Below are 25,041 nucleotides of genomic sequence, written 5' to 3' on the forward strand. Positions count from 1 at the left end.
TGATTTAAACAAGGCATGCCCCAAGGATCCTTTCCCGTTACCACATATAGACTCCATGGTGGACGCAACGGCAGAACATGATATGCTTACCTTTATGGATGCTTCCTCTGGATTTCAACAAATTCAGATGGAACCATCTGATCAGGAGGATACAACATTCATGACTCCTACCGGCATATACTGTTATATTGCTACGCCGTTCGGACTAAGAAATGAAGGGGCAACATATAAAATATTGGTCAACATGATGTTCAAGGATCAGTTAGGCAAAACTATGGAAGTCTACATAGATGACATGGTAGTAAAGTCGAAGAAGGCTGAAGACCACCTTAAAGACTTGGAAGAAGCATTCAATATCCTTAACCAGTATAACATGGAACTGAACCCATCAAAATTCCATTTTGGTGTTAAGGCTGGAAAGTTTCTAGGTTATATGGTGACCAAAAGAGGGATAGAAGCGAGGCCCGAGCAGATAGAAGCCATCATCAACTTAAAGTCTCCTGTGAATGCTAAAGATGTCCAGAGGCCGACAGGAAGAATAGCTGCTCTTAACAGATTCATTTCCAGATCCTCAGAGAAATGCAAATACTTCTGCCATATCCTCAGAAAAAATAAAAAGTTCGAGTGGACGGAGAGGCATGAGGCTGCACTCAAAGTTACCCTGTTGACTCATTAGATCTAGGACCCATTAGTGGGGAGTAGATCCGTGTTTCTTCATTGGCGTCATCCGTGTTTTTGTTAGAACAACAATTCATTTGTTTTCAAGTTACGATATGAGCCAAATTCCTGAAGGGCCGACGGGGACTCTCGGACAGAATTCACGTGTTACTAATTTAGAAACACGTGAAGGAGCGACGTCGTTATTTGCTCAGAACCCTGCTCCTGGTGAGCAGGATGATGTTGTGACACCCGGAGGTTTTACCTTGGGTGGTTCAACAACTCGAAGACATTTCATTCCACTGGCAGACGTTGTTCCAATGGGTACTATAAATATCGTAACACCAACTGGTCCTACTCATAACGATTTAGGAGGAGTCACAGCTCCCAGAGGTTTCAAATTTGGGAGATCTCGGGCGAATTAAGAGAGATAATCGCCGGACTCATTCAGAATTGGACCTTGAGGAAAATTCCGGTGATTCAGCCCCGGTGAGAACTCGTGCGGCAAGCTACAGATCTGAGGGACTCTTGTCTCCGGATGAGTGGTTTCGTGTCCAGCAGGAAAAATCTGGCTGCTGAATACGAACGTAGGGTACGGAATGAACGCTTTCATGCTAGTTCTCTGAATTATGACGACCCTCCTAGGAGATCTATTTCTCCTCCGATAAGGGGTAGTCATATTCAGTATAGTCAGCAAAGGGAACCGAATTTAAGTTACGCGCGAAGGTTACGTCCCCTTCCTCGTATCAACATGCGCGTGCCATCTTACGAGGAAGAGTTGGACGGTCACGATTCAACATACCGCCCTGAGGATAGTTATTACAGCGGGGACAGTCGGCTCCCGTCTTATGTAGGGGTTAGTCGTCCGCGTCCACCTGTCTGCAATGCGGAATACTACAGCGACGCTGAACACGATTTCTCTAAACCGTATCGCCCAGAATCTTTTGCTGAGAAGTCAAAATTTATTGCAAGCATTGCGACAGCTCCGTTCCCGATAAATGCAAAAATCCCAACATTTGTTAAAACGGGATGTCGGATCCCAGTGATCACCTACTGAGGTTTGAAGCAGTTGGAGGAGTCAGCGGTTGGACTCTTCCATACTGGTGTCACATGTTCGCATTGACATTTACTGGAGCTGCACGAGAGTGGTTTGAAAAATTACCATGCGGACACATTAAGAGTTGGAAGGACTTTGTAGAAAAATTCTCCCAACATTTTAGCCAACAAACAAAGCATACACGTAATCCTTCGGAAATACTAGATGTTGAAAGGCGAAATAATGAATCCATTAAGGACTTCATTACTCGTTTTAATAACGAGAGCCTTAACATTGGAGGGGTTAGTGAAGATATGCTGCGGGGGGGGGGGGGGGGGCGTTCCGCAAGAATGTCCATAGTGATGCCTTGATCTGCACACTAACCAGAAAGGACGGAATGCCCGAATCCTGGGATGAAATCATGACAGCGGCTAAGTTATTTGCAAGAACCGAAAAAACACTGGGGTCCAGCCGCCAGAAGCAATTACCAAGGGTCGAGTTCCAGACTCCAAGACCAAATAAACAAGCTAAAGGAACAATCTGGTCAAGGTTGCAACCGACCACAGAACAACCAAAGCAGTTCGATGCGAGATCGTTGATTGGCAACAAGAACAAGCGTAGCTTTCCAACACGGTCTTCTAACAGCAATTGGACTCAGTTGTCAAAAACTCCCTCCGAGATCCTCACAACTGAGAATTTGACTTTCCGCAAGCCTCAACCATTACCAAGGAAATCATTCCTCGATAACAAAAAGCATTGCACATACCACAATGATATAGGGCACAATACAAATGAGTGTGTGGCCCTAAGGAATGAAATAGAGGCAGCTGTAAAGAATGGAAAGTTGGATCATTTGGTCAAGAGTGTACGACCAGGGCCCGGTAAACCTCTCGCAAATGATAACCAGGGCCCGGCCAAAAGGCAAATAAAAGATCTGAACATCCACATGATTCAGGGAGGCCAACAGATCAGTGGTAAAAGGAAAGAGTTTGCGGATGAGGAATGGAAAAATGAGCCAGTCATTTTTCCACGTATTAGAGGAGGATCATGCAATAAGAATCCTCTAATATTTACTGCTCTATTCGGGCATTATCAGTCACAATAAGTGTTCTTCGACACTTGTAGTACATCCGACAATATATATGAACAGTGCTTCGAACAGCTTGAGGAAGATGATAAATAGAGGTTACAACCTATTCATGCACCTGTTTCTGGGTTTGGTGGGGAATTAATGCACCCGCGGGGTGTCATTACATTCCTGGTCACACTTAGTGACGGAGTCCACTCAAGAACTGAGGAAGTCGAATTTTTAGTCTTACCAGCAACTTCCAAATATGACATTATTCTCGGACGAGAAGCAATTGGTGACTTCAATGCCCGTCCGTCCACAGCTCACGGAGCGGTAGGGGTTCCGACTCGTACTGCTGTAGCAATAATCCATGTCAACCGACATTGCTTCACCACCGAAAGTTTGAAGCCAAGTAAGGTTCCAAGACAAAATCAGAGGACTGAACCAGAGAAATGGATTCTTAACAAGAAATTTACTGACCAAACCGTAATAATTGGTCCGGTTATTTCTGAAATTGTCTGAACCTTTCTAAAGCAATTATTGACGAAGAACATTGACGCTTTCGCATGGCAGCCCGCGGACATGACCGGTGTCCCGCGGAGCATTTCGGAGCACAAGTTGAAGGTGAATCCACTAATCACCCCAATTGTGCAAAAGAAGCAAAAGATGGGCCCTGAACAAATGAAGGCCATGAGTGAGCAAGTGCAAGATCTTCTTCACGCCGGAATTATTGGGAAATCAAGTACCAAACATGGGTGGCCAACCCAGTGATTGTCCCGAAAAGCAACGGAACATGGAGGATGTGCATAAATTACAAAGATCTAAACAAAGCATGTCCGAAAGATTGTTACCCACTTCCAGAAATCGATTTAAAAGTAGACACTGTGGCCCCATTTAAATTCAAATGCTTCCTCGATGCTTACAAGGGTTATCACCAGATTCATATGCAAGCTGGTGATGAGGACAAGACAGCATTCCGCACCGATCAAGGAACATTTTGCTATAGAATGATTCCTTTCGGGTTAAAGAATGCGGGGGCCACATATCAAAGACTGATGATCAGTCGAAACCTTGAAGTCTATATGGACGATCTAGTGATCAAAACACCGAAGAGGATCAAATGTTGAGGGACATAGAGGAAACTTTTGAAACACTGAGAAGCATCAACATGAAGCTGAATCCGGCAAAATGTTCCTTCGGAATAGAGGAAGGAAAGTTCCTTGGAGTAATTGTGACAGACACAGGTTTTAATGCTAATCCAGACAAGATATAAGTAGTAGCCCGCATGCCATTCCCCGCATCCCTCAAAGAAGTTCAAACACTTAACGGTAGATTGGTAGCATTAAACAGGTTTCTGGCAAACCATGCTGCTAAATCTTACCCGTTCATCTCAACATTGAGGAACTGTCTCAAAAAGGCACAATTCAAATGGACTCCGGAAGCCGAGCAAGCATTCCAGGAAGTCAAGAAATGTTTAATGGAATTACCCACGTTGACAGCTCCTCATGCGGGTGAACCATTAACATTATATTTGTCGGCATCTGACATTGCCTTGGGGGCTGTTTTACTGACATATAGAAAAAACGTTCAAACTCCGATCTATTACGTCAGCAGAACATTGTCAGATCCAGAAACAAGATATTCGATGTTGGAAAAGTTGGTCTTGGCATTAGTGTACGTAGCCCGTCGGCTCCGCAGATATTTCCAAGGTCATCCCATCAATGTGTTAACCGGATACAAACTCAAGAACGCGTTGAGTAAGCCTGAATTATCCGGAAGATTGGCAAAATGGGCTATCGAATTAGGTGAACACTCGAAAGAGTATTAACCAAGACTGGCAATCAAAGGGCAAGTGCTGGCGGACTTCGTCACAGAAGTCCCACAGCACAAAGAACAAGAATGTCTAATCGAACAACAACCCCAAGAACCTCCGGAACAAGGGCAAGTTTGGTCATTGTTCACGGACGGAGCTTCTAGCAGTGAAGGGTCAGGTGCGAGCTTAAGTCTAGTCAACCCTGAGGGGAATGAATTTACATACGCCATCAAGTTAGACTTTAAAATTACCAATAATGAGGCGGAATATGAAGCCTTCCTGGCAGGCCTGCGGATAGCGAAAAAGCTTGGGGTGAAACACTTGGAAGCACGGGTGGATTCAATGCTAATTGCGGGACAGATTAATGGAACGTACGAAGCCAAAAATGACGTCATGGCATCATATCTATCACAAGCGAGGGTCTTGATTCGCCAATTCTCTTCCTTTAGTGTTGTTCACATCAAAAGGAGTGAGAACAAATCGGCGGACGCTCTTAGCAAACTGGCTTCAACGAATTTTGAGCATTTTGCCAAAGATATTCGTGTCGAAGTTCTAGATCATCCATCCGTTCCAAAAAATCAAGTCCTGGTAATCCAAACAGGCGTCGAATCTTGGATGACGCCAATTAAAGCTTACTTGTCTTCTGGAGCACTTCCAGCGGGAAAGGCCGAGGCTCGGAAGATTAAGCACAAAGCTTTGAATTACCAGGTCACTGATGGAATTTTGTACCGGAGATCATTCCTTGGTCCGCTACTACGTTGTGTAAACGTGGAAGACGCAAATTACCTGATTCGAGAAATTCACGAAGGCATTTGCAGGTTACAAGCGGGACCAAGAATGACAGTTGTGAATATCATGAACGCCGGGTACTACTGGCCTGGCATGCATTTGGACGCTGTGCAAGAAATCAGAAAGTGTGATTCTTGCCAGCGTCATGCCCCCAATACTCTGCGCCCCAAAAACAAGCTGATTCCGGTAACATCTGCCTGGCCGTTCCAAAAATGGGCTATTGACATTATGGGACCTTTCCCAGAAGTCCTGGGACGAGTCAAATTCTTGATAGTGGCCATTGATTACTTCACCAAGTGGGTGGAAGCCAAACCAGTTGCATCAATAACGGCATCAAGCGTGAAAAAATTCCTTTGGGAATTTATCATTTGCCGGTTTGGTCTTCCGCAAGAACTGGTAATTGACAACGGGACCCAATTTGCTGACAGCGGAATACAAGAATGTTTGAAAGAACTTCAAGTCATCCAAGTATTCACATCTGTAGCTCATCTGCAAGCAAATGGTCAGGTCGAAAATACCAACCGAACTATCAAAGAAGGGATCAAGGCAAGGTTAGGAACTAAACGGAAGGGTTGGGTTGACGAATTGCCCCATGTACTTTGGGCCTTCCGCACCCAGAAAAACTCTAGTAAGTCGGAGACGCTGTTTAGTCTAACCTATGGCACCGAAGCCATGATCCCGGCAGAAATCGGGATTCCATCCGCGAGGGTTCGGTTAATTGATGATAATGATCACAAACTCAGGATGAATCTCGATTTACTTTAAGAAAGAAGAAAATTAGCATCGATCCGCGAGCACAATTATAAGCGACAGCTTCAGAAGTATTACAACTCACGGATCTAGAAATGCGAGTTCGATGTGGGAGACTTTGTCTTCCGCAATAACGAGGCTTCCGGTCAGGAGCCTAAGGGCAAATTAGCCCCAACTTGGGAGGGACCTTATAAATTCAAACAAGTATTATCTAAAGGCGCCTACAAGTTGGAAAAATTGGACGGCACTGATATCCCTCGAACTTGGAACGCAACACAATTGAAGAAATGCTATATATAGAAACTTTATTTGTTCTTTTCTTTTGGCTTGCGTGCCCACATAGATTAGCAAGTTATGTAATTTCCTTTATTGTAAGAAGGCTTATACCCAATATATGAAGAATCTTGCGCTAGTTTCATGTTATTTTGATAAGTTGTAATCTTTTATTGACAAAAACGAAGTTCCGGAGAAACACTTATATTATAATACATAAGACAAAGTGCATCGAAAGAAAACAAGACTTCTTATTATTGATCAAAAGAGATTACAAAAGAAGGAAAATTTACAAAGAAAAGCATATATACATCTACGGGGCGACATCTTCTCCTTCCGCAGTATTATTGGCTTCTTCTTCTTCCTCCTCATCAAGATCCAACAGCACCTTATCCGCAAGTTCCGATATATGATCGAAAAGGGAAAACTTCAGAGTGTCAAAATCTTTGGTTTTCTCAATGAGAATAGAAGTAGTGTCCTTGCCGGCCAACACATACTCCTCCGGGAGACGGCCCTCAGAACCGAATTTGTAACCTTCTTCAAAGCCCATCTGTCGGCCTGCCTGCTCGGAAGCACGAAGGAGCACTGCTACGCAATTCCCGATATCGTCACTGTTTCGAACGTCAGTGATAACCTGTTAAGTTATATAAACATGGGTGAGCACACATAAGTCCGAATTACTTGTATTAACCCAAAAGATTCGATACCTTAGGTATTGTCGTTGTTAAAAGCCACTTCTTATCCGCCTGAGCCCGGATAAGGCCCATCTTGTGACCAGCACATTTTAGAGCATGGTCTCGATTCTTGGCGTTAAGGTCGGATAAGCGCTTGTCCTTGGCCACTGAGTCAGCCTAAAGGGTTTTTATTAGCTCAGCGTTTTCATCCAGCTGCTTCTGGAAAACAACCTTAGCTTCCTAAGCGACAAGGCGTTCAGCTTTCTCCCGCCTCCATGGCTCGATGACTGTCCCGAGCTTCAGTCAGCGCCTTAAGAGCTTCTTTTTTGGCGTCAAGTAACTTAAGTTCGGTTTCATCTAGCTCTTCGTTCATAGCCAACCAATCCCGGCGTATCTCTTGGTTGGTGGAAACAGTGTTCGCCATGTGATAATAATTTGAGTCCAGTAGTTCCTGGCGAATGCGACGACGTTGTCGCTCCCTCTCGGCGGAAGGGATACTTTCCTGCAGATATTCATGGCATACGTCTGCGTCGCTCAACACTGAGTTCCAGCGCAACAACCAACGAGGATTGTGCGGGGCAGTATCCTCATCCACTTGAGATGAAGAAGCCTGCCCCCCATATTTAAACACACTAACCCCACCTTGATTTCGGAAGTGATGCTCATGATGGGGTGGAGATGTGCAGAGATGCTCGGACCCACCAACCTCATTCTCCCTGATAGGAGAAGTATCCGATAAATTGATCGGATCTTGAACAGTGTTTAATGGTGAGGTTGGTGGAGTCGGAAGTTGTGCAGCAACTGAACTCTTGAAACCTGGAAAATTTTCAAAGAAAAACTTTTAAGGTCACCAAAAAGCAGTAAGTCCAAGTATAATCATGAGAGTTCAAAACTTACCCTTAGAAACGTCTTGGGCGGAAAGCTCTCGAAGGCGAGCTCCCAAGTCCAGAACGTTAGCCTTCTCCTTCTTCTTGGAAGGGGCAGCATCGGAAGGCTGTGTTTTCTGCTTGCCAATAGCCTTTGAAGCACCCACTTCCGTAACCTGAGGTTCGCCCTCAACGGATTGAGGACCACCTTCCTCACCTGTTGATGGATCGGTGGTGGCCTTCGAATCTTGCTTGTGGGTCAAACCTAGAGTCGAAGGTGAAGGATTAGTAGCACCAATTGATAACCCTCCTTCGCAGAGTAACGACTCTTCGCTAGACTAAAGAAGTACTATCACCCCGCTCGAAGTAGCAGCAGCTATAGGTCGAGGTTGAAGAATACCTTCACACTTTTTGACAAACTCCTCACCTTGAGCATACATTGCCTCGGAGACAACAGGCTCCGGAGTAAGTGTGGTGGAGAAAAGGAAGTTACTCCGCGTGCGCTCCAAAAAAGGCACGTCATGCTGTGTGATGGGGCGGCGTACCATCATGCCCCCCACCTTATCCAACAGAGTGGAAAAATTGTACCTTCATATGCAATTGGTGAATGTTAAAATAAGAGAATGAAAAATCCGGATTGATACAAGTCAGAATTTACCTCCGTCAGTGCTCTCATAATAGGGGTCCAAAGTAGGAAATGGCCACAGCCGGTTCATCTTCGCATATCCATCACCCCTTCGTGAATATGGCGCATGGCTGTCGGTGTTTGGGTCAAAGTGTCAAACCACTTATGACCCTCATACTCAATGGCCGGGATCTCGGGGGCTGCGTCTTCCGATTTCCGTCGGGCCATTGTAAATGGAATGACGTCCTCTCAAATCCAAAAGAACTTGGACTTCCACCCGTGGATGCTCCGGAGCCACTCGAAGCCAATCGGACCTTTCCCGGTGGTGGCGAAACCGTACCATCCGTCACGATACGTCATTTTATAAAAAATGGCAAACATATTGACAGATGGGTCGTAGTTATGGGATTGGCAACAGAATTCGAAGTGTCGAATTCTTAACATCCCAAACGAGAATTTGGGATAAGTGAAGCCCATAAGCCTTCATAACCGACCGAACGAACTTCGTCACGAGTAACCGGAAGTTACCCGTAGTAAAATGATAAAGATAAACAACCATCTTCTTCGCCGGAGGGGCTGTCGCTAATGCCCCTTTCGACCGGCATTCGGCTTCCCATTCCGGTGGAAAGCCGTATACGTTTTTAACGTCTTGGAAATCCTTATCTTTAATGTCACATCCGACCTCATGAATAGCAGGAGGATTTTTCTTTTGGCCAACCATTGGAAAAGAATGTAAAGACGAATGTAAGAAAGCAAAGTTCTCTAATGTGATCGAAGGAGAAAATATGAAAGTAATAAGAATGGGTTGAAGACATCAAGGACTTATTTATACCCATCGCAGTTAATGCGACTGTCTGACTGACAGAGGAAAGAGAAAATGCGGACCATGGGATGATTGACACGTCAGGCGGGAGATTCGAAAAAGCGTGACAGGCTGTATAAAGGCGTTATACACATCTTGTCAGCCACCGCTTAAAATTCTATCTCTGCCACGTCACCAATACTATCCAACTTACACAAGTTCAAAATTTACAAGAATGTCCAAAGTGATTACAAGAATGTGGAAAGAAATTACAAAATCTTAACTTCTAAATCTATCCTATGGGTCGGGAGCCGAGGTGTCTTCTGGGGCATTTTAGGATGTATCCTCGGATTCGTCATCCTCAAATTCATCATCTATATAGACTCTTAACTGCTTCACGCCATCCTCAGTCAAGGAAAACTCCGGAAGCATATGTTGCAGCGGAAAGATCAGATCATCGTACTCTTTTACCTACATATCCAATTCTTGCTTCACGTCAAGGCATAAAGCGGGTGGCTCTTAATAGATTGTCCGGACTGGGCAAATGCCAACCCTTCATTAAAGCCCATTACCCGGCCAACGCCTTCCGAAGCAGTTGTCAAGTACATAAAGCAGTCAGTAAGCTCCGTACTCTTCTTGACATGACGGATGACCTAACAACAAAACATAAGGGACACGTTAGCAGACAAAACTCGAAGTGCACAGATAAAACAACATATGAGAAACTCTTACAGAGTCAAGGCCACGGTTGAGGAAATATTGCCTTTCTTGTTCAGCACGCTCCGCCCGGGCAAGAAGCTCATGTAATTCATTTGCAGTGCGAGCCTCTGCTTCAGTACGAGACTGCAGTAAAGAATCGTACGCAGACTGCATCTCCGCAGCAGTTTTATCTTTCAACTCGGAATGCTCTTTCTGCAGCTTCAATTCAGCCTCGAGCTCCTGGATCCGGACGCCTTGGCGGGACATTTCATCCTGTGCCTTCGCCTAATCGTCCTTCTTTCTTTGAGTTTCAGCCCGGGCAGCCTCAAGAGTGGCGTTAGACCTCTCGCAGGCTTCCTTCCAACCCTGAGCAGCAGCAACACTTCGCTCTTTCTCTTGTTTGAGTGCAGCCTCGGCGTCGACTTGCTTCCACCTAGCTGCACTCGCTGCTTGGCGTTGCACTGCAGCATCCTTTTCTGCAGCCTTAACAGCTTCAGAAGCTGCACCCAGCTTCCCGCCCATTGTTCGCCACTCCCGTAAGATTTCTTGACAACAGGCTAAGCTGTTAGTCAAAGAAACGGACAAATCAGTATGAAGTTCTTGGTGAGAGCGAGTTTGTTGATACGCCATTTCAGCAGATGGCATGCAATGTTCAACAAAACTCATGCAGGTCTTGGAATTCGAAACCCGAGACCCATTGACAATGTCCCAAGGCGGGACAAACAAGTCATAGTCCCCCCCCCCCCAAACTGCACGTTCCCGAAAAATTAAGAACTTGAGGTTCCAAGACGAACGAGAGTAGAGGAAGACTGTTGTGGGGCACCTTGCGAGGAACCTCCTCCAGCCTCATGGACAGATGGTCCAAATAAAAAATCACCTCCTCCGCCCAACGTAAAAGGCGAGGAGGTAGAATAAAATTGAGGAGCAGATCGCGGGGGAGATTCATTAATCCTGAAGCCCTCTGCAGTGACTTCAGGATTATCATCTTGAAAACCAGTGGCATCCCCACCCTGGAAAAGATAATCCAGGGATTCGGTAGTCACCGGCTGAACGTTGGACCCCTCCACGGTTGTTTCAGTATGAGGGGTAGCAGATTTATCCGCCTCCTTCTCCGGAGGAGGAGACGGTTGTTTTTCAACATTCGGTGTCGGCGTTGGTAGCCTATCAACTACATGACCTTCAGCAATGGACGGATCTGCATAAGAAAATCATAGTTAGATCTCATTTTCAAAACATAATAAAAAGTTAACAAGCAAGATCTCACCAGTCACCGTCCCCAAACGCTCCTCAAGGCTGGGCGGGGTGGCGGCTTCCTTGGATGATGTGTCCGGTGCTTCTTCGTCTTCGGTCCTTTCCCGACGTCCGCAGAACTGGTGCCTGCGTCACTCGCCTGGGAAACATGGAAAGGTCTCTTCCGGTAAAGTTCTGCCAGCAAATGTGAGACAGATTAAATTTCAGAGGCATCATCTGAGCTTTCCTCCTCAAGGATGGCAGAATCATCACTTAAAATAACGATTGTCCCGTCGGAGGTCAACGCGTTAAGAGGCGGAGGGTTCAGGATGTACGCACCTGATTCGAAGATAGCCTCCGAGACAACTAGTTCGGCACGCACTTTGACTGGGAAGAGAAAATATTTAGCAGTCTTTTCAAGGATAGGCGTATCCTTTGCATCGCGAACGGTCCAACCCACGCAGCCCTTTCCATCATCCAGGGCATTCAACATTGATCCAAAACCTGAAAACAAACGCAAACATTAACAATAGAGCCTTAAAAATGGAAAGGAAGAGGAACAAAGCAGAAAAAATTACGGCCATCTAGCTCAATGAAAACAGGCTCCATGAAAGGAGAAGGCCACAAGCGGCTCATGCCCGCCCATATAAGGGCTTCCTCAGGAAGTGCCCGCATCGACGTTGGTGAAAAAGTTAGCTTGCGGAACCAGTCGCGCTTCTCATGGTCAGCGGGAGTAATATCAATAAGAGCGTCGTTGGGAGCACGACGGACTATGGTCTCCGGTACCACGTCCTCAGAAATCCAGAAGAATTTTTTCTTCCAATCCTTGGAAGTCTCCTCAGTTACATTGCCGATAACTCTATCAAGCAAACTATGGCAAGTAAACTACCCATTTCAGTTTGCCATCTTATTGAAGACAACGAACCGATCCAGTCGGGGCGCTATCTCATGTGCCATACATACAAACTCGAAATGACGAATTCGCATGACGGAACGGGGGTGAAGCTGAGATAAGTGAATCCCAAACCCTTGATCACTCGTTGAAAAATCTTTGTGATGGGAAGGCGAAAATTCCCACGATCAAAATAGTCGGCATACAAAGCCATCTTCCCAGGAGGTGGAAAGCTGGCAATAGAGTCGGCAGATGGAAACTCTGGTTCCCATTCCTGCGGAATACCATAGGACCTCTATCTCATCAACTTCAGATTGAACAGTCGCCATTACAGAAAACAATTGGTGAAATGCTTGGATTATTTCAAAGAAAAGAAAAATCGAAAGTTTCAGAGAAAGAAAGCAAGTTAGTATTCAGAAATCAAAGGCGATAAAACTTCAAAAAGAAGTTAACTCCCTCTATTTATACTCACCGCAATTAATGCGATGGGATGAGAACAGTGGAGAGAGAAAAACGGCCCCAATGAATGATCGCCACGTCACGCGGGTTAACTAGAAGTCCCTCATAAGGCACCCGCGGGACATAAGAACCATTCGCATAAATCATTTGAGGAAGAAGCACTCTCATGGCACATGAGGAAGCATCCTTGCACCCTCAAAAGTCATCCGCAAGAAGGAATACCCTTCCGCGTAAATGACTACGAGGTAATACTCCGGGACAGCTGTCAATAACTAATTACTTTCTAGAAGATTTGCCAAGATGCTTTCTTGGGAAATACGTGATCCTCCGGCCAATCAACCAGTGACACCTGGCAAGGCCGTTATAACCATGCACATGGCTAATATTACCCCTTAACCAATATCAGAAGGACGCGTGTCTAGGTTGTTATACATGCACATGCAACGTATAAGCTGAACCTATCATATGAGGACACGTGTCCAGGCGGTTATTAGAGCATCTTCTAAAGGGACAGCTAGCCCAATCACCTTCCCTCCCCCTTAGGCTATAAATACCCTCTCAATCATCATGAGGTATTCATTCACTCCCACGGTACTCTTTCAATTTACTTAAGTGCATTATCTTCGTCAGAATTGTACTAATTCTCACGTCGGAGGGTGGTTACGGGAAGACCCCCCCACTTGTCCTTGCCGTAACGAGCTCACGGTGTCTGTTTTACAGGTATTCGTCACTGGACTTTGGGCAATTGGGTTCATATCGTAATTGGCAGTTAACCGTATCCTACCCTGTTGATTCATTGGATCTAGGACCCATTAGTGGGGAGTAGATCCATGTTTCTTCAGATTACTTATCCTCAGCACCAGCTTTGATGAAGCCTGTGGATGGAGAATCCTTATACTTGTACCTAGCCATCTCAGGGAATGCAGTAAGCGTAGTCCTTGTGAAGGACCACGAAGGTGAACAACATCCGGTTTATTATGTGAGTAAAAGTCTTCTAGATGCTAAAGCGAGTTATTCTCATTTAGAAAAATTAATTCTTGCACTTATTTTGGCTTCTACTAAATTAAGACATTACTTTGAGACACATACTATTATTTTGAGAACTAATTATCCTGTTAAGAATGTGCTTAGAAAGCCGGAGTTGTCATGGAGAATGGCCAAATGGGCTGTGAAGCTGAGTGCGTATGATATTCAGTATGTGCCCATAACAGCCATCAAGTCATAAGCATTAGCAGACTTTGTAGCTGATTTCAGTAGTGACATGCAAAAGGAAGCTGACTTGGAGGTTCAACAACTGGAAGAAACTAAGGATCCTTGGATCCTCTTCACAGATGGAGCTTCCAACATAAGAGGAACAAGATTAGGTATCCTACTGAAATCTCCACATGGGGACATAATACCCCAGTCTATAGCATGTGAATTTCAAGAGACGAATAATGAAGCAGAGTATGAAGCTCTGATCATAGGTTTGCACTTAGCTAAACACATGAGGATCAGGTATCATTCAAGTATAGATAGATTCCATATTGATAGCTAACCACTTTAATGGCTCATATGCTGTTAAAGGAGAAAAATTAATCAAATATCTAGATATTGTGAAGTAATTAGCAAAATCCTTCGAATTTTTTAGTATTATACAGGTACCAAGGGAAGAGAATGCTAGGGCAGATGCCTTGGCAAATTTAGCTTCATCCTTGAAGATTCCAGAATATATGAAGATCCCAATCATCCATATACTCTCACCAGCAATAGGAGAACAAGAAGTTGGGGAGATAACGACTAACAAAGAGATTGTGCTTTTGGATCCATTATCCTCGAATAATCAAGGATCTTAGATCCTCCCAATCAAGAAATTCATTCAAGATGGAGAGATTCCCACGGCAGAGAATCCTAAATCCTTCAAACTTAAGGTATCACAATACATTTTATTTTGTGATATCCTATATAGAAAATCTCTTGCAGATCGAAGATCCTGAAATCCAAGAAGTACTTAATGACTTTCATGAAGGTGACTGTGACAACCACACTGGAGGCAGAGCCCTATTTTCTAGAATTCTAAGAAATGGTTACTATTGGCCAACTATGAAGAGAGATGCAACGGAGTACTTAAAGAAGTGTGATGCTTGCCAAAGGCATGAAAACATCCTACATCAACCAGCAGAACCTATGTATCCTATATCCTCATCATGGCCTTTCATGAAGTGGGGCATGGATATCGTGGGTAAGCTACCTAAAGCACCAGGAGGTAAAGTATTCATGCCTGCGATGACAGATTACTTTTCAAAGTGGATGGAAGTAGAAGCTTTTGTTCAAGTACCTCTACTCCAGTGCACCCTCAAGCTAAAGCTAATGGCCAAGCATAATCAATAACAAAATTATCATCAAAAACTTGAAGAAGAAACTTGGATCCAAGAAAGGCAAGTGGGTTGAAGAGCTATCATATGTTCTTTGGGCCGACATGACAACACCAAAGATTTCAACGGGCCAAACACCTTTCTCATTGGTATTTGGATCAGTGGCTGCTATCCCTACGGAGATGGTGGTTCTGACAGCCAGAACAAGCATCTGTGATCCTGAAGCTAATAATGGAATCCTTCTCGAAGACTTGGTTATTGTTGAAGAACTCAGAGACCTAGCCAAAATCAGAATGGCAACATATCAACAAATGGTATGTGGGGTATATACAATAAGAGTATAAAGATCTGAAGATTTCAAGAAGGAGATTTAGTCTTGAGGAAAGCCTTCCAGAATACAACCAATCTGGCAGATGGAAAGCTAGCACCCAAATGGGAAGGTCCATATCTGATAGAATTAGAGGCAGGAAAAGGAGCATATCACTTGCTCACTATGGAAGGAAACAAGTTAACAAGAGCGTGGAATGCTATCCATCTCAAGAAATACTTTTTCTAATCAGGGTCAAGCATCCTCAAGGGATCAAATATTACAAAAGGATCAAGGATCCTAAAATTGGTAATATCTATCTAATCACTTATTCCTTTCAGATTCTTGTTGATTTAATGAGAATATATTCTTAACGTTTGTTTTCCCAATCTTTAAGTAACAATGCAGATTTCTATGAAGGGTTCAATGATTAAGAGGTTGGTCACCTCTCCCTCACACTTAAGGTACACTATTGTGTCCTTTGGCTTAGCCCACGATTAAGGTGTGACCCCCGATGGTCATATCTTCCAAGGTTCGAAGGTTTTCACCTTTCTTATAAATTAGAGTTTCTACACTCTCGCCTGGAGCGCACGTTATCCAACGTATAGTCCGGGGGCAGCGGGACCAGTTCACTATACGTGGCTGACAATTTCGTTGTCTTCGGCTATATGGAGGATCTTACGATTTATGGTAGACGTACCTACCACCGTTTTATAACATTTTCATGTTATCTCAAGACAAAAGATTCTAGCATTTTTATGTTAGCTAAGGTTTTGGCGTTTTCACGTCACTTACGTTTGGGCAAATCCCCGTTAACACCTGTATCTTTGGGCAAGTCCCCAATTTGGGCTTGTCCCCAGTTTAACACCGGTACGGGCTTGTCGCAGTTTTTGGGCTTGTCCCCAGTTACATGGGCTTGTCCCCAATATATTTTATGGGCTTGTCCCCAGTTTGTTGGGTTTAATCCCAAATAATTTCATAAGTTATTTGCATCAGGTATCCTAAGTTCAACTATAAAGATCACAGAAGGATCAACATTTATGGATTCAAAAACCTTAATTTATTCTTACAAGGGTCATCGAAAGATCAATACTCATAGTAACTTAGGTCTAGTTAGACCTTATGGTATGATTTCTACCTATCAATTTACATTTATTTTGTTAATATCTGTGTAAACTCTATTCCTTAAGGATTTAAAATCCTTAGTTTATTCTTGCAAGGATATTCTGTCCTAAAACTTTTTACTCAAAGATATTTCTTGAAACTTTCAATAAAGCTATGATTATATCAATCTTTTTGAGAATAACAGTCAATAACTCGTAAATAGTCAAAAGATATTATTTATTAAAACTTACTTGAAATTACCAAAAGCTAACCCGGACTTCACCATTTAAACATGGACCATCCATCCGGGTTAAAGTAAGTTGTTACTAACAATTTAACCAAGTGCAGGAAAATAAAAAGCAGGGGCATCAAAGGCTTTATCCCCACAAACAGAGGATCATTCCACCTTTGTTACCCCTTGATAATTGTCTTAAGGATCATAGATCCTTTACCCTAGATTACTATTGACTTAAAATACACAACCAAATATCCTGAAAACATTAACAAAATAAAAAAAATGGGCTCAAGCCTTGTCTTTATCATCCTTCATTGCCCGCCTCCACAGCATCAGTTGTTGCTTCCTTTCCTTCATCCTTGTCACCCGCATCCTTCACACTGTTGGTTCTAGCTTCACCTTCCTCTGCAGCCTTGTCTTCGTCACCAGCATCCTCCTCTTCCTCTACACTCCCATTCTAGCCAATGACTTCTTCCACTCATCCACTTCCCAGTTAGTCATGTCAAAGGAAGGATCATTTGCCTCAGAAACGCACTAGATCCTTGCTTGGAGAATCAACTTGGCCACATACATCTTAGCTTCATCAGTTGCTGCCTTGATCCCATATTTCATCTTCATTTCCATGGCATTGACTTGGGAGTCAGCCTGTTTTTTCTCCTTTGTGATCTTAGCAACCAGCTTGTCCTTGGCAGCATCTAGAGTCCTCATCCCCGTCAAAGTATCCTCAAGGTCCTTGATGACTGAACCATAATAAGAGTGAAAACCTTGGGCACCCTACAAGTCAAAAGCCTGGGATCAACAACAATTATCTAACAAGATTGACAAGAAGAATTGAGGATCCTTACCTGAGTAATTGCCTGAGTGACCGCTTCTTGAAGATGCTTCTCAACTTCCTGGACTTCTGCTTGAGGTTCTGGTAGCTTCCTTTTCTTCCCAGACTGAGACTTAGCTCTAGTAGTCACTATGTGAGGACTAGGAGCAGGGGTGGATTTGGATGATTCCTTCTTGACTACCCTTGAAGAAATTAGGTGATCGATGTCATCAAACGAGAACTGGGCAGCATGCTTGTTGGCAGACTTAGGCATATCTTCAAAACATAACAAAACAGATAAGTTTTTCATTTTTTACTATAGAAAATCAATATACATTATCTTTATGATTATACTTACTTGACATATTACTTTGAGGTGAGATGTCTACCTGTTCAGTTTCCGAATCAGAATCAGAGATCCTGATTTTGAAAGACCGGATGATTGGGCTCAATTTAAGGAATGCAGCAACTCTATCTTTGGTTCCTGGAAGCTTGGCAAGATGTGCGAAGTTCTCAACTGTACAAAAGAAAGAAGCAAATCGGTATTTCAGCCTTAATCAATAAGCAACAATAGATACGGAAACCCTACCCCTCCTAATCCACTTAGTAGGAAGGGTGTTTCCATTTGGAATTGAATCTCAGTTGACAAAGAAAAACTGATTCTTCCAATGAGAATCGTTTTGTGTGACTTTATCGAGCGGAATCGGATGGTGAGGCTTTGATTTGAGCAGGAAGAGAGTGGAACTGTGGGTGTACAGAGAATATATGTATGACAGTTCTGAGAGTCCGAACTCAAGGTCATGGTCGGCTATGATTTCTTCAAGAGTCAGTAATACTCGCCATATCATCGGCATAGCCTGAATGTAGCTAATGCCGGTAAGAGTGAAGAATCTCTGGGTAAACTCCGGGAATGGATACGAATAACCGAGTAAAAAAGGTCAGGCTGGAAAGAAGGCCCATACCTTCGATGATTCATCGCTTGGGGTAGAAGAATCATAAGGTCTGAAAACGGTATTGGAAGGAAACAAAGATGTTATTTGGTCAATCTCGGGGTCCGTGAATTTGAAAATCTCCGATGAAGGGTTTTGCAATAACCTTTGACACTTTTCATATCTCCGTCCATATGGTTGGACGAGTTTGAAAAGAAACTATCGGTAGACATTGATCGATATTGAATATAAAAGAAAGAAAGGGATAGAGGATTACCTGAAATATAGAGGATTGAAGATGAGAAGCTTCCTGAATGGAAAGAATATAAAGGGAGCCGGTTTTTATCTTTGATCCCTAAGTTAATTATTTAATTTTTATTTAACCCCTATTTGTGTCTTTTCACCTAATCTCTTTGACAGCCTTTTTGAAATTTGAAAGCAATTTAACAGCTGTGAATTTATCATCAACCGCTAAATTGGGGGCAATTTTTAAGCCACAAATAATTACGTACTGAGGATATGTTATTCTTGATGACGTTTCTGGATCGGTTATCCTTCTAAAGAGCTCCGGAGCTGCGTCAGGATCAAGGATCCTCAGTAGTTGGTATTATTAACAATCGTTTCTTGTGTGTAGGTTGTTATTTAATATGTTCAACGACTACAAGACTTGTTCCACCTGAATTCTAGCTATTGGACTTGTCAAGCACGTGGTCAAAAGTCGTGGTTGAAGATAGTGGGAAGATGGCGGATTTGTAGGGCTTGTTTGTTAGTTGTTATTTTACTTGTCACATACCGAGGTTATGATTAAAGCTAAGGACACACGCACACATTCCTTTACTCACTGCTTACATTCACAAACACTTTGTCAAGAACACTCAAAGCAGATCACATACACTTAGATTATTTGTAATCTTTGATCATAAACTCCACCATTTGTAACACGATTTTGATATTAATAAAGTGGTGATAGACGATTTGTCATCACCCTGGGTTTTTTTGCCGGCGATCTGCTAAAGATCTAGGTTTTTTCCTCGCAACAAATCATGGTGTTCATCCTTATTTCGTTTATATACTCACCATTGTTATATTAGCACTAGACCTCACTATACTAATTTGTTGGTGCATAATGTCAGTAGTTCATAGTCTAGTGTCTGTAATCGAGTCTGTAATGTTAATTATGTTTTATATATGTCTTAAGCGAAGTTTTTAACAAGTTCGCTTAGGCGAACTTGTTAGTCAAGCGAAGTTATGGACAACTTCGCCTGAACATGCCAGGCGAAGTTGTCGTGTATAAATAGTCCTAGGTTACGGCTGTTTGAAAAGATCAGTTGTTCGTGTTAGTTTGTTCGAGTTGTTACGAGAGCTGTAACGTGTGTCTGTAATAGTATATCGTATCACGTGTTTGAGTTATTATATAACGTGTGTTCGTTTCGTGTGTTCGTGTGATTCGTGTTCTATACTCGTAACGATCTACGCAGGGATTCCGCACCTGAGTAGATCGAGATATCTCGTGCGATCCATCCAGGGAACCTAAAATTGGTATCAGAGCTTTTGCTCGATTGTGTGGTTCGGGATATTCACGCGGGTGTAGAAATCGTCCCGTTTCGACTATTCGCGGGACGTGTTTTCTGTGTTTTTGAGTCAATCTTACCTCCTACCATCGTATTCAAGCCTTTGAACCGTCAAAAACTTCGTAAAATCCAGATTTCAGATCTGCAAAAATGTCCGTGTTCATCAGGCGAAGTTGCCGTCAGGATACGTAGGGTTTCGGCGAAGATATAAGGTTAAGCGAAGTTATCCACAACTTCGCCTACCTTCTCAAGTTCGCCTAACTCAGTGAAGTTCTCTACAACTCCGCCTACCTCCTAAGTTCGCTTACCTTAAGTGAAGTTAATCATCTGTGAAGTTCTTCAGCGAAGTTAATTTGCGGCGAAGTTAAGGCTTAAGCGAAGTTATCCGTAACTTCGCCTACAGTACTTTTCAGAAAATTTTTTGATTTTTTGATTTTTTTCGGGTTTCTTTGTTTTCGAGAAAGATGTCGTCAATTAACATCTCTGAGTTAGTAAAGATGGAAGTAGAAGCAGGGTCAGCTACTAAGGCCCCAAGGTTGCTGAAGGGAACCGATTTCGTTGCATGGAAGGATCGGTTCATACAATATGTCAAATACCAGGATGCGAAGATGTGGGTATGCATCCAGGATGGTTATATTCCACCAGTTATGGAGTATGAAGGTCGTGATCAAATCAAAAAGTATAGCAAAATGGAAGAAGAAGAGAAAAAGATGTATGAGGCCGAGAGCAAGGCTCATGCTGCTATTACTATGGCTCTTCCACAAGAGATCCTTTATACGTTTAGAAAGTATACGTCAGCAAGAGAGCTTTGGGAAGCTCTTGAGAACAGATTTGAAGGGAATGTAGGAATCCGTGCTTCAAAGATAAAATTGCTCAAAACCCAGTTCTCAGTCTTCAAGTATTTGAAGAATGAATCTTTAGATGATATTATCACTCGATATTACCATCTGATGACTGAATTGAGCAACTATTCAATTTTCTACCGAGAAGAAGAAATAGTTGAGAAGCTTCTAGATGCTCTCCCACCAAAATGGGAGATGTACACTGTGCTGATGAGGGAAGACAAAGACTTTCCCACATATGATCTAGAAACGGCAGTCAACAAGCTCAGAACCTTTGAGCTTAACATGGTCAGAAAAGAGACACCTATGGATTAGGTTCAAGATTCAGGTATGTATGGAGCTAAAGTCAACACTAGCTCAGGATCGAAGACTGAATCTGCTGCCTACTACTCGAAGGGAGAGTCGGGCGCAAATTCATCACATGAGGGGCATGTGTCAGTCAACACAAATGGTGATGTTTGCTATGTAGCAGGTGGATCGAGTGGTTCTCAACCCCAGGTAAGCAAGAGTAGTTGCTCTCCAAGTATTCCCAGCAACAACTACTCCAAGATGCCTATGAGTGTCAAGTCTGCTGAAGAGCAGTTTGGTCTCTATGCTTCTTTTATTGCTTCCTATGAGAACTACATTCAGGGGAAGATTGTTGATCCAGCTATGTTGGATGAAGATTATGACCAGATTGATGCTGATGATCTGGAAGAAATGGATCTACAATGGCAGATGGCCATGATCGTGAGAAGAGTGAAGCGGTTTATGAGAAAGACTGGAAGGAAGTTTGTCGGTGGAAGGCCAGGGTTTGACAAGACGAAGGTAAGATGCTACAATTGTCAGCAAAACGGTCACTTCGCAAAGGAATGCAGGAATGAGCGTGTGGAACGAAGTCAGGGCAGGTCTACACAGCAAAGTGGGGGTTCTAAAGATTATAGTGCAATGATTTCCAGAGGAGATGGTGAATACAACTGGAACTTGCATTCTGAAGAAACTTTCGAACAGGCCAATTTGGCGAAGGTTGAAACTGAAGGAAATGAGAAGGTTACCGGAGAAGAAAAAGCTTTTATGGCAGATGTTAAAGACCAGCTCTCCGAGGTATGTTCTAAACCTACTTGTTCTAAATGCGAAAACTTGTCTGAGCAATTAGCTACTATAACTGATCAGTATGTTAGTTTGGATGCTGAGTTTAAAACTTTAAAAGAAGATCATCACTATACTAAAACAAGAGAAAATAGTTATAAAGTAAAGATAAAAGCTTGTGAAAAAGATATTAAAAGTCTAAAAGCAAAACTTGCTGAAAAAATTGAAGTGATTGATCTAAGCTATGAAGTTTTGGAAGAAAAAACCAAACTAATCGCTGATAGAGAAAAACAGATTGCTGATCACCAGGTGAAAGTGATGGAATTGAATAGAAAACTTGAGCAGTTCAGAAATTCCTCTGCTATTCTTGATCACCTTGTTAGTGATCAAGGTTCCTCTGCTAAGAGAGGAGGAATCGGTTATCATGAGGTTCCACCACCTTATAATCACAATTACACTTTTAACCCTAGTGTTCAAAAATCTGTTGACTTTGAGGTTGCTCAGACAGTACCAGTTAAAGTAACTTGTAAAGAACCAAATGTTAGTGGAGGCGAAACAAGTTCGCCTGTTTCAAGTGTTAAAATTTCTGATCCAAGTCCAGTCTCATCGGATTCGGATAAGTCATCCGAGTCTGGTAAGGCAAAAGAGGAGGTGGTATTACCCAATGGTGGAGAGAAAGATAAGACGAATAAAAAGAGTACTCCACTAAACCCGTACGTCCCACCATATGTGAGACGAACGGGCGGTAATAAAGCCTCGACATCTAAAACACCGGTTGATAAAAAAGTTGAGCATAGGTGTTGTTTTAGGTGTAATCAATTAGGACATCTTGTTGCAGATTGCCCTCTGAAGCAGCGATTCAGAGGTGTGAGGCCTACTAAAACTGAGAATAAGCCTAATAGTAATTATCATACTGCTAAAAATGAAAACCATTCAAAATTCAAAAATGTGACTAAGTCAGGTTTTCATAGAACAAATCTCAGTTTTACACTGCTAATAACCAAACCACAAGCTATAATTCTTTCAATTCACAAAGGTTTGGAAGGCCTCACAGTCAATCTACAAGGAGGTATCCTAATAGGACTTACAGGAATTATCCAGATACTAACTTTGGAAAGCCAAAGTTTGGGATGTATAGATCCAAGACCAATTGGTCTTGGGTCCCTAGATTCTAATCTTTTGCTTTATCGTGCAGGAACAGTTGAACAGGGCTGCCAATAATATTTGGGTTGTGGATAGCGGCTGTTCCCGGCACATGACGGGTAACAAAAACTTGTTACACGATTTGAAACCTGTTCAAGGAGGGAGAGTGAGCTTTGCAGGTGAAAGTGGAGGAAAGATTACAGGAATGGGAACGATGTCTAACGGGAAGATGACATTAGAAAAAGTAAACTTTGTCGAAGAATTGAAGCACAATCTGCTGAGTGTGTCGCAGATTTGTGATAAGGAGTACACCGTACACTTCACAAAGAATGAAGCAATTGTGTTACATCCTGGTTTTCAGATACCAGAGGAGTGGATTGTGATGAAGGCTCCACGTGAGAGGAATACGTATATTATGGATATGAGGTCGACTGAAATGGCCACGGAAGAATCATGCCTTATGACAAAAGCGAGCGAATCGGAGTCCGAATTGTGGCATAGGAGAATGGGGCACATTCATCTTCGGAAGATGAACGACATTGTCAAGAATGGACTTGTGCTGGGCGTTCCCTTGAAAAGTTTCAATTTTGAAGACAAATGTCTACCGTGCAAGAAGGGAAAGCAGCACAAGAAATCTCATCTCACCAAGAAAGTCAATTCAATTGTCAGTACCCTAGAATTGCTTCACATGGATCTCTTCGGTCCCGTGAATGCAAAAAGTCTGGGAGGTACTTCTTATTGCTTGGTGATCACTGATGATTACTCACGATATTCGTGGGTATATTTCCTGAAATCAAAAGATGAAACGGCTCAGATGGTGAAGAATTTGATTACCAAAGTTGAGAACGTTATGGATAAAAGGGTTAAGTTCATCAGGAGTGACGATGGAACGGAGTTCAAGAATTTTGAGATGGAGATCTTCTGCCTTCAGAAAGGGATCGAACACCAATACAGCGCTCCGTATACACCGCAACAGAATGGAGTGGCTGAAAGGAAGAACAGAACATTAATTGAAGGAGCCAGAACTATGCTGGCTGATTCAAAGCTTCCTGTGGTGTTCTGGGCTGAAGCTGTTGCTACAGCCTGCTATATCCTCAATAGAGTCTTGACGGTTAAACGACTTAATAAAACGTGTTATGAGCTTATGCATGGGAGGAAGCCCAACTTGAGTGGTCTTGAACCATTCGGGTCCCCTTGTTCGATTTTAAAGACAGATTCTAAATTTGGTGAAGTAGCCGATGAAGGAATCTTAATCGGTTATGTTGATGGGACACCCAACAGACGTGTCTTTAATACATCGACCAGCAAGGTTGAGGTGGTGTGTAACACCGATATCACAAGTTACCAACCGCCAAAACCAAGCAACGGACCTGCTGAGTTTTTCGACTATGTTAAACTTTTTAAGTCTTTTAACATACCGTATTTGGATATTGCTGAAGAAGAAGAGAGAGTTGCTACGAAGATGATCCTTGATGAGGAAGAAAATCTATTGCAAAGACAGCTGATCGATAAATGTCAACCTTCCTCATCAAATGCTATCGATACCCCTGCTGCCTCGACTGAAGAAGAATTTTTCAATCCGTTTCACTCTCAGCAAGAAACAATCATTGACGAGCTCTCTTCTAACTTGGAAGACAATCTGCATGTCGGTTCTGTTCCGACCACGAGAATTCATAAAGATCACCCTTTGGAGAATGTGATTGGTGATGTGTCCTCCGGTGTACAAACAAGACGTAGCTTGAATGAGCACACCTGTGTTTACACAAGCATTAAGGAGACAGGCATAATCAACGAATGCTTGTACACCTGCTTTATCAGCCAGATTGAACCGAAGAATTATCAAATGGCTCTCAAGGACAGCTCGTGGGTCGAAGCCATGCAAGAAGAGTTGGCTCAGTTCAAGAAAATGGAAGTTTGGACTTTGGTTGAAAAACCAAAGAATGTGCATGCGATAGGCACAAAATGGGTGTTTAAGTGCAAGAGAGATGAGAAAGGGATTATTATAAGAAACATGGCGAGGCTAGTCGTTAAAGGTTTTAATCA

The 25,041-nt window shown here is 43.0% G+C and overlaps 1 protein-coding gene across 1 annotated transcript; it reads left to right on the top strand.

Moving 5' to 3' along the window:
- Nucleotides 1-4,917: 4,917 nt before the first annotated feature.
- On the top strand, nt 4,918-6,553 carry LOC143583264 (uncharacterized). Its single transcript, XM_077065616.1, has 2 exons — nt 4,918-5,550; nt 6,494-6,553. The coding sequence occupies exons 1-2, from the start codon at nt 4,918-4,920 to the stop codon at nt 6,551-6,553; spliced, it is 693 nt and encodes a 230-aa protein (XP_076921731.1).
- The last annotated feature ends 18,488 nt before the right edge of the window (nt 6,554-25,041 follow it).

This window comes from Bidens hawaiensis, unplaced genomic scaffold, assembly GCF_021521415.1.
Source record: "Bidens hawaiensis isolate Kalapana, Puna unplaced genomic scaffold, B.hawaiensis_p1.1 tig00032213_1, whole genome shotgun sequence".
In the NCBI taxonomy this organism is placed as follows: domain Eukaryota; kingdom Viridiplantae; phylum Streptophyta; class Magnoliopsida; order Asterales; family Asteraceae; genus Bidens; species Bidens hawaiensis.